The 19,829-nt window shown below is 40.9% G+C and overlaps 1 protein-coding gene across 3 annotated transcripts; it reads right to left on the reverse strand.

Moving 5' to 3' along the window:
- Positions 1-13,000: 13,000 nt before the first annotated feature.
- On the reverse strand, positions 13,001-19,604 carry LOC140282380 (uncharacterized). 3 transcript variants are annotated; one of them, XM_072376962.1, is made up of 5 exons: positions 19,406-19,604; positions 18,595-18,656; positions 17,970-18,504; positions 17,792-17,856; positions 17,432-17,645 (listed from the first exon to the last, which is right to left on the reverse strand). In XM_072376962.1, exons 1-5 carry the CDS (start codon positions 19,583-19,585, stop codon positions 17,453-17,455), a joined length of 1,035 nt encoding a protein of 344 aa, XP_072233063.1. In that variant the 5' UTR covers positions 19,586-19,604; the 3' UTR covers positions 17,432-17,452. The 3 variants fall into 3 exon arrangements, 2 of the variants coding, with proteins under 2 accessions (XP_072233064.1, XP_072233063.1); XR_011909842.1 differs by lacking the exons at positions 17,432-17,645; positions 17,792-17,856; positions 17,970-18,504; positions 18,595-18,656; positions 19,406-19,604 and adding exons at positions 13,001-13,269; positions 13,397-13,545; positions 13,635-13,696; positions 14,274-14,420; XM_072376963.1 differs by lacking the exons at positions 17,432-17,645; positions 17,792-17,856; positions 17,970-18,504 and adding exons at positions 13,001-13,269; positions 13,397-13,545.
- Between the last annotated feature and the right edge of the window lie 225 nt (positions 19,605-19,829).

The following is a 19,829-nucleotide window of genomic DNA, read 5'->3' on the forward strand; positions in this document are numbered from 1 at the left end:
GTTGTTGTTGGGGCTGCTGTGGTAGTGGTGGGAGCATCTGTTGTTGTGGGTGCAGATGTGGTTGTTGTTGGGGCTGCTGTGGTAGTGGTGGGAGCATCTGTGTTTGTGGGTGCAGATGTGGTTGTTGTTGGAGCTGCTGTGGTAGTTGTGGGAGCATCTGTTGTTGTGGGTGCAGATGTGATTGTTGTTGGGGCTGCTGTGGTAGTGGTGGGAGCATCTGTTGTTGTGGGTGCAGATGTGGTTGTTGTTGGGGCTGCTGTTGTAGTGGTGGGAGCATCTGTTGTTGTGGGTGCAGATGTGGTTGTTGGAGCTGCTGTGGTAGTGGTGGGAGCATCTGTTGTTGTGGGTGCAGATGTGGTTGTTGTTGGGGCTGCTGTGGTAGTGGTGGGAGCATCTGTTGTTGTGGGTGCAGATGTGGTTGTTGTTGGAGCTGCTGTTGTAGTGGTGGGAGCATCTGTTGTTGTGGGTGCAGATGTGGTTGTTGTTGGGGCTGCTGTTGTAGTGGTGGGAGCATCTGTTGTTGTGGGTGCAGATGTGGTTGTTGTTGGGGCTGCTATGGTAGTGGTGGGAGCATCTGTTGTTGTGGGTGCAGATGTGGTTGTTGTTGGGGCTGCTGTGGTAGTGGTGGGAGCATCTGTTGTTGTGGGTGCAGATGTGGTTGTTGTTGGGGCTGCTGTTGTAGTGGTGGGAGCATCTGTTGTTGTGGTTGCAGATGTGGTTGTTGTTGGAGCTGCTGTTGTAGTGGTGGGAGCATCTGTTGTTGTGGGTGCAGATGTGGTTGTTGTTGGGGATGCTCTGGTAGTGGTGGGAGCATCTGTTGTTGTGGGTGCAGATGTGGTTGTTGTTGGGGCTGCTGTGGTAGTGGTGGGAGCATCTGTTGTTGTGGGTGCAGAGGTGGTTGTTGTTGGAGCTGCTGTGGTAGTGGTGGGAGCATCTGTTGTTGTGGGTGCAGATGTGGTTGTTGTAGGGGCTGCCGTGGTAGTGGTGGGAGCATCTGTTGTTGTGGGTGCAGATGTGGTTGTTGTTGGGGCTGCTGTGGTAGTGGTGGGAGCATCTGTTGTTGTGGGTGCAGATGCGGTTGTTGTTGGAGCTGCTGTTGTAGTGGTGGAAGCATCTGTTGTTGTGGTTGCAGATGTGGTTGTTGTTGGAGCTGCTGTGGTAGTGGTGGGAGCATCTGTTGTTGTGGGTGCAGATGTGGTTGTTGTTGGGGCTGCTGTTGTAGTGGTGGGAGCATCTGTTGTTGTGGTTGCAGATGTGGTTGTTGTTGGAGCTGCTGTTGTAGTGGTGGGAGCATCTGTTGTTGTGGGTGCAGATGTGGTTGTTGTTGGGGATGCTGTGGTAGTGGTGGGAGCATCTGTTGTTGTGGGTGCAGATGTGGTTGTTGTTGGAGCTGCTGTGGTAGTGGTGGGAGCATCTGTTGTTGTGGGTGCAGATGTGGTTGTTGTTGGAGCTGCTGTGGTAGTGGTGGGAGCATCTGTTGTTGTGGGTGCAGATGTGGTTGTTGTTGTGGATGCTGTGGTAGTGGTTGGAGCATCTGTTGTTGTGGGTGCAGATGTGGTTGTTGTTGGGGATGCTGTGGTAGTGGTGGGAGCATCTGTTGTTGTGGGTGGAGATGTGATTGTTGTTGGGGCTGCTGTGGTAGTGGTGGGAGCATCTGTTGTTGTGGGTGCAGATGTGGTTGTTGTTGGGGCTGCTGTTGTAGTGGTGGGAGCATCTGTTGTTGTGGGTGCAGATGTGGTTGTTGGAGCTGCTGTGGTAGTGGTGGGAGCATCTGTTGTTGTGGGTGCAGATGTGGTTGTTGTTGGGGCTGCTGTGGTAGTGGTGGGAGCATCTGTTGTTGTGGGTGCAGATGTGGTTGTTGTTGGAGCTGCTGTTGTAGTGGTGGGAGCATCTGTTGTTGTGGGTGCAGATGTGGTTGTTGTTGGGGCTGCTGTGGTAGTGGTGGGAGCATCTGTTGTTGTTGGTGCAGATGTGGTTGTTGTTGGAGCTGCTGTTGTAGTGGTGGGAGCATCTGTTGTTGTGGGTGCAGATGTGGTTGTTGTTGGGGCTGCTGTTGTAGTGGTGGGAGCATCTGTTGTTGTGGGTGCAGATATGGTTGTTGTTGGGGCTGCTATGGTAGTGGTGGGAGCATCTGTTGTTGTGGGTGGGGATGTGGTTGTTGTTGGGGCTGCTCTGGTAGTGGTGGGAGCATCTGTTGTTGTGGGTGCAGATGTGGTTGATGTTGGGGCTGCTGTGGTAGTGGTGGGAGCATCTGTTGTTGTGGGTGCAGATGTGGTTGTTGTTGTGGGTGCAGTGGTAGTGGTGGGAGCATCTGTTGTTGTGGGTGCAGATGTGGTTGTTGTTGGGGATGCTGTGGTAGTGATGGGAGCATCTGTTGTTGTGGGTGCAGATGTGGTTGTTGTTGGGGATGCTGTGGTAGTGGTGGGAGCATCTGTTGTTGTGGGTGCAGATGTGGTTGTTGTTGGGGCTGCTGTGGTAGTGGTGGGAGCATCTGTTGTTGGGGATGCTGTGGTAGTGGTGGGACCATCTGTTGTTTTGGGTGCAGATGTGGTTGTTGTTGGGGCTGCTGTTGTAGTGGTGGGAGCATCTGTTGTTGTGGGTGCAGATGTGGTTGTTGTTGGAGCTGCTGTGGTAGTGGTGGGAGCATCTGTTGTTGTGGGTGCAGATGTAGTTGTTGTTGGGGCTGCTGTGGTAGTGGTGGGAGCATCTGTTGTTGTGGGTGCAGATGTGGTTGTTGTTGGGGCTGCTGTGGTAGTGGTGGGAGCATCTGTTGTTGTGGGTGCAGATGTGGTTGTTGTTGGGGCTGCTGTGGTAGTGGTGGGAGCATCTGTTGTTGTGGGTGCAGATGTGGTTGTTGTTGGGGCTGCTGTTGTAGTGGTGGGAGCATCTGTTGTTGTGGGTGCAGATGTGGTTGTTGTTGGGGCTGCTGTGGTAGTGGTGGGACCATCTGTTGTTTTGGGTGCAGATGTGGTTGTTGTTGGGGCTGCTGTGGTAGTGGTGGGAGCATCTGTTGTTGTGGGTGCAGATGTGGTTGTTGTTGGAGCTGCTGTGGTAGTGGTGGGAGCATCTGTTGTTGTGCGTGCAGATGTAGTTGTTGTTGGGGCTGCTGTGGTAGTGGTGGGAGCATCTGTTGTTGTGGGTGCAGATGTGGTTGTTGTTTGGGCTGCTGTGGTAGTGGTGGGAGCATCTGTTGTTGTGGGTGCAGATGTGGTTGTTGTTGGGGCTGCTGTTGTAGTGGTGGGAGCATCTGTTGTTGTGGTTGCAGATGTGGTTGTTGTTGGAGCTGCTGTTGTAGTGGTGGGAGCATCTGTTGTTGTGGGTGCAGATGTGGTTGTAGTTGTGGCTGCTGTGGTAGTGGTTGGAGCATCTGTTGTTGTGGGTGCAGATGTGGTTGTTGTTGGGGCTGCTGTGGTAGTGGTGGGAGCATCTGTTGTTGTGGGTGCAGATATGGTTGTTGTTGGAGCTGCTGTGGTAGTGGTGGGAGCATCTGTTGTTGTGGGTGCAGATGTGGTTGTTGTTGGGGATGCTGTGGTAGTGGTGGGAGCATCTGTTGTTGTGGGTGCAGATGTGGTTGTTGTTGGGGCTGCTGTGGTAGTGGTGGGAGCATCTGTTGTTGTGGGTGCAGATGTGGTTGTTGTTGGGGATGCTGTGGTAGTGGTGGGAGCATCTGTTGTTGTGGGTGCAGATGTGGTTGTGGTAGGGGCTGCTGTGGTAGTGGTGGGAGCATCTGTTGTTGTGGGTGGGGATGTGGTTGTTGTTGGGGCTGCTGTGGTAGTGGTGGGAGCATCTGTTGTTGTGGGTGCAGATGTGGTTGTTGTTGTGGGTGCAGTGGTAGTGGTGGGAGCATCTGTTGTTGTGGGTGCAGATGTGGTTGTTGTTGGGGATGCTGTGGTAGTGGTGGGAGCATCTGTTGTTGTGGGTGCAGATGTGGTTGTTGTTGGGGATGCTGTGGTAGTGGTGGGAGCATCTGTTGTTGTGGGTGCAGATGTGGTTGTTGTTGGGGCTGCTGTGGTAGTGGTGGGAGCATCTGTTGTTGTGGGTGCAGATGTAGTTGTTGTTGGGGCTGCTGTGGTAGTGGTGGGAGCATCTGTTGTTTTGGGTGCAGATGTGGTTGTTGTTGGGGCTGCTGTGGTAGTGGTGGGAGCATCTGTTGTTGTGGGTGCAGATGTAGTTGTTGTTGGGGCTGCTGTTGTAGTGGTGGGAGCATCTGTTGTTGTGGGTGCAGATGTGGTTGTTGTTGGGGCTGCTGTGGTAGTGGTGGGAGCATCTGTTGTTGTCGGTGCAGATGTGGTTGTTGTTGGGGATGCTGTGGTAGTGATGGGAGCATCTGTTGTTGTGGGTGCAGATGTGGTTGTTGTTGGGGCTGCTGTGGTAGTGGTGGGAGCATCTGTTGTTGTGGGTGCAGATGTGGTTGTTGTTGGGGATGCTGTGGTAGTGGTGGGAGCATCTGTTGTTGTGGGTGCAGATGTGGTTGTTGTTGGGGATGCTGTGGTAGTGGTGGGAGCATCTGTTGTTGTGGGTGCAGATGTGGTTTTTGTTGGGGCTGCTGTGGTAGTGGTGGGAGCATCTGTTGTTGTGGGTGCAGATGTGGTTGTTGTTGGGGCTGCTGTTGTAGTGGTGGGAGCATCTGTTGTTGTGGGTGCAGATGTGGTTGTTGTTGGGGCTGCCGTGGTAGTGGTGGGAGCATCTGTTGTTGTGGGTGCAGATGTGGTTGTAGTTGTGGCTGCTGTGGTAGTGGTTGGAGCATCTGTTGTTGTGGGTGCAGATGTGGTTGTTGTTGGGGCTGCTGTGGTAGTGGTGGGAGCATCTGTTGTTGTGGGTGCAGATGTGGTTGTTGTTGGGGCTGCTGTTGTAGTGGTGGGAGCATCTGTTGTTGTGGGTGCAGATGTGGTTGTTGTTGGGGATGCTGTGGTAGTGGTGGGAGCATCTGTTGTTGTGGGTGCAGATGTGGTTGTTGTTGGGGATGCTGTGGTAGTGGTGGGAGCATCTGTTGTTGTGGGTGCAGATGTGGTTGTTGTTGGGGCTGCTGTGGTAGTGGTGGGAGCATCTGTTGTTGTGGGTGCAGATGTGGTTGTTGTTGGGGCTGCTGTGGTAGTGGTGGGAGCATCTGTTGTTGTGGGTGCAGATGTGGTTGTTGTTGGGGCTGCTGTGGTAGTGGTGGGAGCATCTGTTGTTGTGGGTGCAGATGTGGTTGTTGTTGGGGCTGCTGTGGTAGTGGTGGAAGCATCTGTTGTTGTGGGTGCAGATGTGGTTGTTGTTGGGGCTGCTGTGGTAGTGGTGGGAGTATCTGTTGTTGTGGGTGTGGATGTGGTTGTTGTTGGGGCTGCTGTGGTAGTGGTGGGAGCATCTGTTGTTGTGGGTGCCGATGTGGTTGTTTTTGGGGCTGCTGCGGTAGTGGTGGGAGCATCTGTTGTTGTGGGTGCGGGTGTGGTTGTTGTTGGGGCTTCTGTGGTAGTGGTGGGAGCATCTGTAGTTGGTGAGGTTGTGGTTGTTGTTGGGGCTGCTGTTGTAGTGGTGGGAGCATCTGTTCTTGTTGCAGATGTGGTTGTTGTTGGGGCTGCTGTTGATGTTGTTGGGACAAAGGCGGTAATGGTTGGAGCATCTGTTGTTGGTGCATATGTGGTTGTTTTTGGGGCTGCTGTTGATCTTCCCACTTAAGAAATTAAGAGTTTGATCATATTCAGTTTTATTCAATACAATACTTATTCTTTTTCCTTCATAATTACTTAAATCTAAAATTCTGTTTTTGAGAAACTTACCTGCGAGTATCAACAGCAAAGATACGATATGTCCGAAAGCCATTGCAGCTTTTTTTTGAGCCTGCAATACAAAAATAAATTCAACAAATTCAAAAATAAGTTAAGGAACATATTTGTAAAATTTTACTAAAAATTACATGACAATTTTTCAAAATGTCCGAAGAAAAAAATGAACAGTTAATGCTTATTTCCTAAGTTCTTTTCTTATTACTTTTTATATAGTTATATTAGGGACTGGCACAAAATTTTGCTCATCAAGTATATGTCTCTTCACTATAGAGCCAGTTATCATCAGATCATTTTTTACTTAATATTGATTTGAATTATAATCTATGATATGTAGTATACAATTATATCCAATATTTCTTTTCAGCAATATCTCATTATCACTTTTCCTAATCCAATCCAGTCACTTTTCCCAATTACTCATTCCTTACTTGTCACTCCAACATTAAATGACGTTTATGGCCAATATTCATCCAACAGCGAAAATGCAGTTTACTTAGGACTGTGCTGGAGAACCCGAGAACTGATATTGTAGAGAACCATAATCCACAATCAACTGAACATAATGGACAATACATAACTTCTGCATTACACTGTGGTTAAACAACAGTGTGTTTAATCACAGGCTTCCTCAGCTCCATTGCAATCGAGAAAGATAAAGGAGAATTGTTTAAATATATTTTTAAAAGACTTACTAAAGTGATCATTTCCCTTTAGACTTATTACCTACCTATTATATGTACCGTCAAGAAAAGTTAACTGTCACTTTGTAGTTACTCATTATTTAATTCTCTCTATAAACTTATTTGTCTTTGGTTTACAAATCAAATCCAAATTATCAACAAATATTCAGTGCAGCATTTTCAAACCACACAAACATTAAAATTCACATTCAGGAGAGTTTCTGTAAACTTGGTCTCAGTTTATATAAACCGTAAGCAGACAACATGTTTAGGTATTTTCGTTGTTTACCGAAAGATCGAGTTGTTTTCTTTGTCTTTTATTTTACTCTTTGGTTCCAGGAGGGTATAGAGGTCTATCACAAAGAAGGAGTCTTGCTAATTGTTTCAGAAGTTACTTGTGTGATACCATAGTTCATATGTGATTCCTCGGTAGCATTATGTTAGCAGGAATGTTAGGAACAAATGGCTAACAAATGGCTATTTGTGCTATACAATTAACATTAATGGTTTTTTTTTGCTCAGCTGCTCTTCACATGCACTTACAAAATTATTCCCAAAACCTAATCATAGATTTTGAATAACCCGTTTCAATTATTTGTTTTTCCAAAACAAAGTCTCAAAGCTCAATTTTACAAGAAAAAGGGTACAGGATTTAAATTCAACCTGTAACCAAGTACTTTTAATGCATAATGATGTAGTATTAATTAAGTGAACTGGTAAAAGCAGAAAGGGGAAAAACAGCATTCCCACAGCTTATCTTGATCTGTAGTTACTCAACCACCCACCATACTACCTCATTCTTTCATCATTTGTCACATCATTTTGTCACTTTCAAACTGATCTCTCACTTACTCCTAAAAAGCATTTCAACACAGAATTTCTAAAGATTTTTAAAGTTCAGTTTACAAGTTTATTGTGCTTTTGAAATACAATAAATTAATTCCCATTTCTTAGATAAAACCTTGAATTGCAATGATACCGTTTGTCTAAATTGCTTTAAATTGCAAGAGAATAGTCTTTCACCAAAAGAATGATTTAACTTCTGATGGATATAATTTTCACAGCTGTCAGCACATATCTTACTGTTAATATTATTGCTTGGAGCTTTCAGTTTAGAGCAACAGTGAGTCATATTTTCAATGCAGAGGAACTTGATGAACCACATGGAATACCATATATACCAATGTTTGAAATTAAAAAATCCTGCAGCTGTTTCAGACATGCATTTATTTTGTCCAAGGAAAATTGCTATTGAGACTGTGACATATATTTGTGTTTTCTTGTAGTCACTAACAAAAGAAAGCACAGATAAACTTAAAATTTTGGTACATACTATGAGCAGAATTCCCCCTTTTTAGTTACTGTGTGGGAATAGAGCTTCTGAGTGATGCTAATCTGAAATATTCTAAGTAGTTTACAAGCATGTAGTACAATAACAGCAAAAAGCTTTCTCACACCTGACAATCTGATAAGAATAGATCATTATTAAAGGTATGTCTTAAATGTTACTGTACCTGCAAAAGTAAACATTTGATGTGATTTCAAACTAGAAAAATAAAATGTCACACAAAATGTTTGAATGTGTAAATTTGAAAATTATTTTTGTGTGTCGAGGCAGCAACTTCACTGAAAATTAGAACATAGTGAACTAAAATTTGAAATTTACTTTTAATACTTGCTAAAACTAAATAAAAATTTTACAGTGTGAAAATGACCTCGTACGTTTTTTGGTGGTTATCGGCTTGCTAATATCTAATTTTCATTTGTACAGTAGAAAGTGCACACTAAATTCCGCCACACAGAGCAATTAAACAATTATATGATCAATGATTAGAACACAAATGTTTATTGATAAATGTGCCAAGCAGTTAAGATGAATGGATGGCTGGTGTCAGAGCTCAATCTCAGGAGTGATTTTCCTAATCTCATGAAAAATCTCATAAAAAAATCCATCATATTTTAATAGACAACAAACTCATAAATGGACTTACCCAAATCAATGAGCAAAATTCAGAAGTTCCCAAAGAACTGTCCTGATGCTCTGCGAACTGTACTTACGCCACCTCTGAGAGATTCTTATATATTGGCTGCCAATCAAATGGATGTGACGTGTGCATATTTTCTTTTGAAGCAATCATTTACAGCAGCCAACTGTTGTTTCCTGTCTCCTCCAAAGTGAACAAACTGGACCTTATTATCTCATCTCTTTCAAAAGTACAGGTGTGACATTTCCAAGCCTGGGATGATTTGTTAATCGCCTGAGTGTTGGTAAAACATTATTATATGCATGTCAAAAGGAAAGATGTTCCAGTAGATGCTGGAGTTTCTGTAGCTGGTGCTGACTTTGCTCAGCCACATCAAAACTAAGTACACGCTACATAAAGTACCAAAGACTCGCTGGTGCTTTGCAAGCAGTTGATTGTAAAGACCTCGACATGGACCTTTAGTTTTAACACAAAAACTCAGCTTTTATATTTATACCTTTACTTTGCAATACACTTAGTTTTCTTCATTGGTAAATCAGCAGGATTTCTTCAAAATGCTACTTCTGTCAAGCATTTAGTTCTGATCATGTACTTTAACCCACAGAAAGAATAAGAAAGCAAGGAAAAAATGTCACATCTTATTCTCCCATTGACAGGACCACAGAATCCAAATTTAGCACTGGTATGCACAGATTCTTTGTCACTGACGCTGAATTTTGTATCTGTTGGTTCAGGATTAGTGCAAAATACACATGCCGCTTCAACTAAAGGATTTCAGAAAATCAACATCCCATCATCCTGAGCATATGTCTTGAGTCATAAGGTTTTGATAATGTTGCTGTATGTTCAGACAGCTGTCCGCAATAGAAATAGACATAAAAGACATTTAATTGTTATAAGTACAATTCACTATTACTGTTATAGTCTATTATATTTATGTTTCATTACATTTATATATTTTTTTTATTAATTCTCTTAAAGGTTGTGTAAAATAAGTGGGATTAACAAGTGAAACAAAATGTGTAAAATATATAGTGTATGTAGGGTTGAATAACTCAGTGCCATCAGTTCCCGAATAAGAGACAAAGAAACTAAAAACTGTATTGAAAAATAAGACTCAACACAGCAAGTGGACAAGATCACAAGATATCGAAATCACAGAGCGAACAAACAAAAACAGAAATCATATGCAAAGTGAAATAAGGTAGCACATAAAATCATACCTCAACTTTACTATAAAAAGCATTATGAACTTGATTTCAGCAAAAACTTGCCAAAACACCAGAAACTGTTGAAATCAGTCAGTGCCTGGCTTACTTTCACAATGACTATAATACCCACCAGTGGAATGACTGCCATCTAGTCACTTAACAGTCCACTGCACATAATCAACAGACATCTTGTCAACCGATGAACTGTCATGAGTAACCTCTGGTCTATTAACAATGTCACACACAGCAAATCCGCCTCTTTAGGGTGTGTTCCTCTCAGTTCTTCATTTTTGGGATTCTCCTTCAAAAGCATTTCATTACAGTGCATCACAGCTGATTCTGGCACAATGGGGTAAGCTGTGGCTTGGTGAGAATGTGATTTCTTTTTAAAAACAAACAAACTGAGCTCCCTCCGGCGAAGGCGCAGGGAGAGGCGAGCCCGCCTGGGATATGTCACAGCCCTGCCCTCAAGGGGTGACTCCCAGACATCCCCATGTCAGGGTGGGAGGGAGGGGCTTTGAAGGAAGGCACAAAAGACTGGGACGACTGTGGCACTGGAGACTGTGGCTCTGGAAGGATGAGGGAATAGGCGCCCCTGTGCAGCCCCCCAGCCCAAAGAACTCTTCCAGGGCTGCACGATTGACCCTCTTGGCCTGCCTCCAAATACAGGTTGTGTCTGTCAACAGCATGTGAACAGGTTTTTCATCGAAATAGTCAAGGAGTTCATTAGATACCTTTAGTCTTTTTAGAATGCTGGATTCTTTCCCCTCGCAGGCCCTGAGGTCACCGACCAGCTCCCAAAAAGCTCCGATATCTGCTGCGTCCATACTGGCCAGATCTGGCCAGATTTATTTTCAAACACAAACAAACTATTCAAACAAAAGTCTCAGCTGAGCCGGAATTCCAAAACACTTAACAAAAACAAGACCTGACATGAACTATGACTATGGTGACAAAATGAACAATGACTTGACATGACTAACCTGACAACATGAATGATAGTAAGGATCTGGCAATGACGTGAGGGAACCTGGAAACTAAATACTGTAAGGAGGTGATTGGTGATGGAGTGCAGCTGAGAGCAAAGGCAACTTGAGTGAACTGATGAGCAACAGTGACTGAGGGAAAAAACTAAATACTAAACAGAAAAGCTTTGACTAATTTTCATCGTCATTTTTGGTTTCCTCATTTTGAGTGATTTCTGTTGTAATGTTTCATAGCTCCTCCGTTATAGGAGTGGATGCTTGATTTCTGTTCTTTGTTATATTCTGTAGTTCCTCCAGTAGAAGGAGAGTTTTCTTTTGTTCACCTCTTTAGAAGAGTGTTGTTAAATTTGAATATTAATCTTTTCATAGACCTTTCGTTTTCCTCCGAGAGTGGAGAGACTGTTTCTTTTGATTAAGTTTTATACCGGCATCTGGCACAGCTATAGCTATAGTGATCAGAGCCTTAGTAATTTTCATAGTGTTTATTTCTCTGTCCGGGGACCTGTTAAGAAAGTTTATATAAATAAACTATCTTATTCTGAAATTGATCCTGCGCCTGTGTCCCGTCCTGCCGGTTTCTGACACTAACGGCATTATTTTTTTCAGTAACGAGTAATCTAATTAATTACTTTTCCCATCATTCCAATGCCGTTGCTGTTACTAAGAATGTTAAGTGACGTGTTATTACAGATGGGTTTAATGAAGTGCAAGGTGTCAGGCTTTGGCCACACATCAGCTGCCTGGAGAAAGCAGGTATGGGGATGATGACGCCGAACAAATGCCATCATGATTGGCTGGATGGGTGGATCATGCCCTGCTCACGCTGTCTCACTGCAAGCTCTGACTGCCAAACACAACAAGACAGCGACAATAGCGACGAGACAGGGACATTCATATGTGTAGCACTCTCAAACTGACACTACTTTTCGCTTATTTTAATCAAAGGCAGAAATGTTTTTGTAACATGCACACTATGCCCAGAAAAAAAGACTTTATCCACGTCTGCCTCAAGCAACTTGAATCTTATGAAGCACCTAAGATCAACACGCCAACATGACACTTGTTGCTGGTACTGCTCAGTGGCAGGCAGAAATCTAGAGTTCAAATAAATACCAAATGTTCTAAAATACTGTATATAGTGTTTTTATTCTTCAATCAGTTATTATAAACATATTTGACGTTAAAGATGTTATAGAACGTAATAGCGTATAGAACATGAAAAATAACGTCAAAGTCACTTTGCTGACTAACTAATTACTCTTGTAATGAGGTAACTGAGTTACTAATTCAATGACTTTTTGGGAGAAGTAATTTGTAACTGTAACTAATTACTTTTTTAAAAGTAAGATGACCAACACTGCTCCTGCCTACTATCTGCAGTACTCTGTTTCACACTTATTCTTACCTAACCTTTATTTCTGCATACACTGTTGAACTCTCATTCTACCACTGAGTCTCCTTATCTACTTTCCTTCTATTTTCCTATATAAAGCAAGTTTGATCTTTTCTCTGAGCTCAAATTTAATTTCCATGTTTACCATTGTTTTTAACTGAACAATTCCAGTATAATTTGGGGTATGAAGTCAGTCACTGATGTTTTCTTTTATGAAAAAGTTATGAAAGTTACTTTCAATAAGATACTTCCAACTTTCCAAATCCTTGTCATGACCAGCATATGAAACTGAAAAACAATACTTTTGCTTTCTAAATGAAGCATTGACCCATGCGGGATCAACTCATTGTAAAAGGTAAGTTTGAAAAAATGAATGGAAACAGTGTTTGATACATGTCAGTGCCTTTAATAGAAGCATATCTAGTAATTTTTTGTGCATACACTTTCTTTACTGAGAAGAAGATCATAATTGTGATTGTGTTAATAAATCTAATTGTTATTTTATATTTTAGTATCCTTGATCATTTTGAATAAATATAGGAACAGTAACACAATACAATATTTGTATTATATAAATACATTTAAATATGAAAACCAATAGAATTGGTCATCCAGGACCGTATTCAGATACCTTACATTTGATTTATGTCAAGATTTTCAAAGAGTGAAAATGTATCAGGATTTGCCTGAAGCAGCTTTTAAGTTCATACCTTCATATTCACCTTTAATGACTCTAAATTACATCAAAATAACAGTTTACATTTTATAATGACAGTGTGACATTTGCTTGCCACGAATATGTTATGCATGGCCTCAAATAGCTCAACGAAAAACTCTCATTACTCTCTTCATTTGTATCTAAAGTTGTTTCCTTCATCAGTCGGAATCCAGAGGAAAATATCAGGAAATTAAGGTAAAGTTCAAAGGTGCAATCAAAGGTTAGAATAGAAATAGAAATAGAAAAATACTTTTGTGCTCTTGCAATATGCTTTGTTATCAGTGTGTGAAGTGAATCATACTTTAAATTCTATGTTTAGAAGTTCCTTCTGAGTCATGTCAGTATTGCAGGTCGTCAGAAGGTCTTGGATTCTTACAGCATGGCCCTTCGTATTCAAAACAGTAAAACTGCACTTTTTCTAATGAGATTTCACATGAACTTATGGCTGGCTTGACAGTAACCATGACAACAGCACCATGCAGGATGTAGTGATGAGACTGATCTTGTGACTTACTCCACTTGACACTTCTGTAAATTTTAGGAAAAAGAAGACAAGGCATCATTAGAAAACTGTTCTGTGACATTGTAGAATTTTGGTCACGTTGTATGTCATTTTGATGAATGAATGATTGAACGAATATTCAATTTTGCTTACGTGTGCCTTCCACAAAAATAGCATTGATGTCAATGTTGAAGGCTGTGATGTTTGGAGCAGCTCTGATCAGAACATTTGCTATTTCACTGTTGTTAGGAACAGATGCCAACACAAATCCAAGGTCCATGTTGTTGATGATGGATCCATTGCTGCAAAAGTAATAAAATTACATTTTATTTGTACAAATTTATGATCAGCAGTCTTAAGATTTTAGCATACCAGACCATGACAAAATTACCTGAATGAAATCACAGTCAAAGCACGGAATGAAGAGAACTGCCTTTGGTATAAAGGTTGAAGCTATAGAAAGAAAAACAACAACCAAAAAAATGTGTAAGTGTTTATGCTTCATTCTAAACTTGATAACAACACAATCAGTAGAGTTTCTAGAACCAAAGATATGTTGACTCTCAATGTTGCAGTGCTCTGGCAACATTTGCTCTTTATTCTGCATGTGGCGGTGTTAGTAGAATAGTTCACCACACTTTCACAAGAGTGGTTTTCCATCTTGAAAAGTCTATATTTTGCCATCTGTCAGACTTTCATATTCTTTTTCTTGAGACTGTTTCAGGTAAAATACAAAAAAAACAAAAGGCAAAAACTTACTTAATCAATTTAGACATTAAAACTGTGATTTAGTATGAAATACAGCCTTTGAAAACTTGGCAAAATAAATTTGCTATCATACCCTACATATCCAGGGTATTTTGAAATGTTTTCCAAACTTGCTGATTTTGCAGTTTGCGCTTGTTGTTCATTTCCTGATTATCAATCTAGATTCTGGGGTCAAACTGAAAGTCGATGTGTTTGCAAAATAGAAGGATATTGGACTACAAGCACTGTGACATTATAATATCACACTCAAAGAAAGACTTACTGTCGACTTCAACAGTTCAGCTCGTCTTGTAAATGCTGTAGATGATGGATTCAGCAAATCAGATGTGAATGTCTCGCCAGCTGATCTGAAAGTCAGCCGCCTCCTTGTTATTGCCTCTTCAGGTGTTGCAGATGTAGTGGTCGTAGTAGTTGTGGTTGTAGTTGGGCTAGTTGTGGTTGAAGCAACGGTTCCAGCACTTACAGTAGTTGTTGAAGGGGTTGTGGCATTTGAAACTAGATTTGCAGGACTTGTTGGTGTGATTGTGATGTTGGCAGCTGTAGTTGTAGCATTGGTCGTTAAGTTTGGATTAGCCATAGAAAAAGGTGTTTCTGTCAAAAAGAAATATAAAAATAAGATGTAAAATTCAAAGAAAAGATAAACTTGATAGAGAGCATCTTTTTATGATCGCAACAGTATCAGTGTGGTATACTTTATGTATGGTAAGGCAACGTACTTCTACCAGTGTTTGTCACTACTAAATTCCTCATGAGTGAGTGCATGGCAGTCGATATCCCAACAATTTGTAAAGGGATCAGAAAAGTACTATGCCATGACCTTGAAAGATGATTCAATATTGGAAAAAGAAAGCAAAGGCCTCCTTTAAACTCACTCAAAATTGTCTCAAAACATAAAACAATTTGTTGAATGAAAAGGTAAAGACATTAAAAAAAATGTTGAAAAGTAAAGAAAAAGTAAAAATGGAAATCATCATGTTTACTTACCTGTTATTGTGATAGACTCTCTTTCAATTGTAAGATTGAATTTGGCAGTGCTGGTATTTACAGCTTCTATCAAAACTTCTTGAACAGCTTTCTGGGCTGGGATTTCAGCAATTGGTGTAGTTTTATTGAACTCAAGCCCCATCTCTGCTTCAGTATTTTCCATTCGTGTTCTGCCAGCTGCTGGTCTGTAAAAACCCAGGAAATAATTACATTGAAACCCACCTAATTGAGTTTCTTGTTTTGTCATTATAAATATCAAATCTGATGAATGCTAATATCACTTAGAATGTTGAAGCAAAGGAAGTGGAACCTCCGAAAAAGAAAAACTTACCTAAATTCAATGACAAAACTGCGGATGAAGAACACGCCAAATTCAGCTTTGTAGATGACATCATACTGTGACAAGAAATGACACAAAAAAGAACAATGACTCACATTTCAGTTTCATTTGAAGTTACGTTTAACCTCTCAAAATATTAATTAAAAAGATGTTTTAACATTGCACTCACCATTGTTGTAATCTTCAGTTCAAGACTCTTAAACACTTTGCTGGTTTTGTTTTTAAGTTCTTCAACAAACGGTTCAACAAAAACTGCTTGGACAACAAATATGGGTGGGGGAGCTTCAGTTGTAGTAGTAGTAATGAGAGTAGTTAAAGAAACAGTGGTTGTTTCCAGAGCTGCTGAAGTTGTTGGTGAAGAATGTTCGGTTGTTGGTGGTTCCATAGTTGTTGTCTGTGAAGCCATTGCAGTTGATGTTCCTGATGAAGTAATTACTGGATCAGCTGTGGTTGTGGTAGTGGCAACTATTGTTGTTGGGGCAGCTGTGGTTGTAGTTGTACTAGTTGTGATTGTTGTTGGTATAGCTGTTTTAGTGGTGGGGGCATCTGTTGTTGCTGTGGGTTGTACGTCCACACTATCATTGTCAATGTTGAAGGCCGTGATGTTTGGAGCTGCTCTGATCAGAACATTTTCTATTTCAGTGTTGTTAGGAACTGACGTTAATTCAAATTCAAGGTCAATGTTGTTGATGATGGATCCATTGCTGCAAAAGTAATAAAATGTCATTTTATTTGTACAAATTTATGATCAGCAGTCTTAAGATTTTAGCATACCAGACCATGAAAAAATTACCTGAATGAAATCACAGTCAAAGCACGGAATGAAGAGGATTGTCTTTGGTATAAAGGTTGAAGCTACAGAAAGAAAAACGACAACAAAAAAATGTGTAAGTGTTTATGCTTCATTCTAAACTTGATAACAACACAATCAGTAGAGTTTCTAGAACCAAAGATATGTTGACTCTCAATGTTGCAGTGCTCTGACAACATTTGCACTTTATTCTGCATGTGGAGGTGTTAGTAGAATAGTTCACCACACTTTCACAAGAGTGGTTTTCCATCTTGAAAAGTCTATATTTCGCCATCTGTCAGACTTTCGTATTCTTTTCTTGAGACCGTTTTAGGTAAAACACACACAAACAAAGGGTATTTGGAAATGTAAAATATCCAAATTTTACTATTCCAAACTTGCTGATTTTGCAGTTTGTGCTTGTTGTTCATTTCCTGATTATCAAACGCCTAGAATATGGGGTCAAACTGAAAGTCGATGTGTTTGCAAAATAGAAGGATATTGGACTACAAGCACTGTGACATTATAATATCACACTCAAAGAAAGACTTACTGTCGACTTCAACAGTTCAGCTCGTCTTGTAAATGCTGTAGATGATGGATTCAGCAAATCAGATGTGAATGTCTCGCCAGCTGATCTGAAAGTCAGCCGCCTCCTTGTTATTGCCTCTTCAGTTGTTGCAGATGTAGTGGTCGTAGTAGTTGTGGTTGTAGTTGTGCTAGTTGTGGTTGTAAAAGGTGTTGCAGAAGCAACAATGGTAGCTGGGCTGGTTTCAGAGGCAGTTGTGGTTGAAGCAACGGTTCCAGCACTTACAGTAGTTGTTGAAGGGGTTGTGGCATTTGAAACTGAACTTGCAGGACTTGTTGGTGTGATTGTGATGTTGGCAGCTGTAGTTGTAGCATTGGTCGTTAAGTTTGGATTAGCCGTAGAAAAAGGTGTTTCTGTCAAAAAGAAATGTAAAAATAAGATGTAAAATTCAAAGAAAATATAAACTTGATAGAGAGCATCTTTTTGTGATCGCAACAGTATCAGTGTGGTATACTTTATGTATGGTAAGGCAACGTACTTCTACCAGTGTTTGTCACTACTAAATTCCTCATGAGTGAGTGCATGGCAGTCGATATCCCAACAATTTGTAAAGGGATCAGAAAAGGATTATGCCATGACCATGAAAGATGATTCAATATTGGAAAAAGAAAGCAAAGGCCTCCTTTAAACTCACTCAAAATTGTCTCAAAACATAAAACAATTTGTTGAATGAAAAGGTAAAGACATTAAAAAAAATGTTGAAAAGTAAAGAAAAAGTAAAAATGGAAATCATCATGTTTACTTACCTGTTATTGTGATAGACTCTCTTTCAATTGTAAGATTGAATTTGGCAGTGCTGGTATTTACAGCTTCTATCAAAACTTCTTGAACAGCTTTCTGGGCTGGGATTTCAGCAATTGGTGTAGTTTTATTGAACTCAAGCCCCATCTCTGCTTCAGTATTTTCCATTCGTGTTCTGCCAGCTGCTGGTCTGTAAAAACCCAGGAAATAATTACATTGAAACCCACCTAATTGAGTTTCTTGTTTTGTCATTATAAATATCAAATCTGATGAATGCTAATATCACTTAGAATGTTGAAGCAAAGGAAGTGGAACCTCCGAAAAAGAAAAACTTACCTAAATTCAATGACAAAACTGCGGATGAAGAGCAAGCCAAATTCAGCTTTGTAGATGACGTCATACTGTGACCAGAAATGACACAAAAAAGAAGAATGACTCACATTTCAGTTTCATTTGAAGTTACGTTTAACCTCTCAAAATATTAATTAAAGAGATGTTTTAACATTGCACTCACCATTGTTGTAATCTTCAGTTCAAGACTCTTAAACAATTTGCTGGTTTTGTTTTTAAGTTCTTCAACAAAAGGTTCAACAAAAACTGCTTGGACAACAAACTTGGGTGGGGGAGCTTCAGTTGTAGTTGCAGTAATGAGAGTAGTTAAAGAAACAGCAGTTGGTTCCAGAGCTGCTGAAGTTGTTGGTGAAGAATGTTCGGTTGTTGGTGGTTCCATAGTTGTTGTCTGTGAAGCCATTGCAGTTGATGTTCCTGATGAAGTAATTACTGGATCAGCTGTGGTTGTGGTAGTGGCAACTATTGTTGTTGGGGCAGCTGTGGTTGTAGTTGAACTAGTTGTGATTGTTGTTGATATAGCTGTTTTAGTGGTGGGGGCATCTGTTGTTGCTGTGGGTTGTACGTCCACACTATCATTGTCAATGTTGAAGGCCGTGATGTTTGGAGCTGCTCTGATCAGAACATTTTCTATTTCAGTGTTGTTAGGAACTGACGTTAATTCAAATTCAAGGTCAATGTTGTTGATGATGGATCCATTGCTGCAAAAGTAATAAAACTTTATTTCATTTGTAAAAATTCATTGTCAGCAATCTTAGGGTTTTCATTATACCACACCTTAAAACACTTACCTGAATGAAATCACAGTCAAAGAGCGGAATGAAGAGGATTGTCTTTGGTATAAAGGTTGAAGCTGAAGAAAGAGAAACAACAACAACAAAAAATAAGTGTTTATGGTTCATTCTAAACTTCATAACAACAGTGCAGACAGTAGACTTTTTAGAAGATTTGTAGACTTTCATTGTTTCTAAGTAAATGCTCTGAAAACATTTACTTTTAATTCTGCATGTGGAGGTTGGGTGTTGGTATTATAATTCACCATATTTTCACACGACTGTGGTGTTCCATGTCGGACACAGTGGCAACAGTCTCTATTTAGTCATCTGTCCAACCATTGTGTTCTTTTTATTTGTTATTTTTCACTGCTTTGTTATGTTTTGGTAAAACAAATAAAACACAATTACACTGTTTTAAGAAAACCAAAAAAATAATTAAAAGGTAAGAAAAACAATAACTAATGAATTCAGGTATTAAAACTGTGATCGGGCATAAAATACAGCCATTGTAAACATACCACATTTCTCACATAGTTGTATAACATTCTACTGACCCTGGCTGTAATGGCTGCTTAACTCTGATATATAATTGGACTGTTGCAGAAAAATGTTGAGATTATAACCTACATATCATAGGTATCTGGAAACATGAAAGTTTTCCTCTTCCAAATTAGTTGATTTTGAACTGTATACTTTTTTCCTATTTCCTGATGATCAAGCATGAATGTTCATGGTTAAAACTAAAAGTTGATGTGTTTGCAAGATAGAAGAATATTGGACTATAAACACTGTGACATTATAATATCTCACTCAAAGAAAGACTTACTTCTGACTTCAACAGTTCAGCTCGTTCCGTAAATGCAGTGGATGATGTATCTAACAAATCAGATGTGAAGTTCTCTCCAGGTGATCTGAAAGTCAGCCGCCTTGTTGTTCTTGCCTCTGAAGGTGTTGCAGATGAAGTGGTCAGAAAAGTTGTTTTGGATGTACTTGCAGTAGTTGTCATCGTCGTTGCAAAAGGTGTTGTAGTAGTAATAAAATCAGTAGCTGGGGTTGTTTCAGGCAAAGCTGTGGTTGTTCTTGGGGAAGATGTCATTGTGGTGGTGGCAACCATTGTTGATGGGGTAGTTGTGGATGTCGTTTGGGTAACTGTGGTAGTGGTGGCGGACGACGCTGTTGTCGTGGACAAAGTCGTGCTTGTTGTTGGGCTAGTTGTTGTCGTTGGGGTAAAAGTGGTGGTGGTCTGGGAA

The sequence above is a fragment of the Leuresthes tenuis genome, unplaced genomic scaffold (assembly GCF_036924035.1).
Source record: "Leuresthes tenuis unplaced genomic scaffold, fLeuTen1.0.hap1 SCAF_22, whole genome shotgun sequence".
Lineage (NCBI taxonomy): Eukaryota > Metazoa > Chordata > Actinopteri > Atheriniformes > Atherinopsidae > Leuresthes > Leuresthes tenuis.

Excerpts from the sequence above, each read along its gene's own strand:
- LOC140282380 (XM_072376962.1), bottom strand. The coding sequence starts at position 19,585 with ATGACAACTACTGCAAGTACATCCAAAACAACTTTTCTGACCACTTCA. Across the intron at positions 18,657-19,405 it reads CTGAACTGTTGAAGTCAGAA|CTTCAACCTTTATACCAAAG; the intron begins GTAAGTCTTTCT and ends CTCTTTCTTCAG. Across the intron at positions 17,646-17,791 it reads AGTTTTGTCATTGAATTTAG|ACCAGCAGCTGGCAGAACAC; the intron begins GTAAGTTTTTCT and ends GGGTTTTTACAG.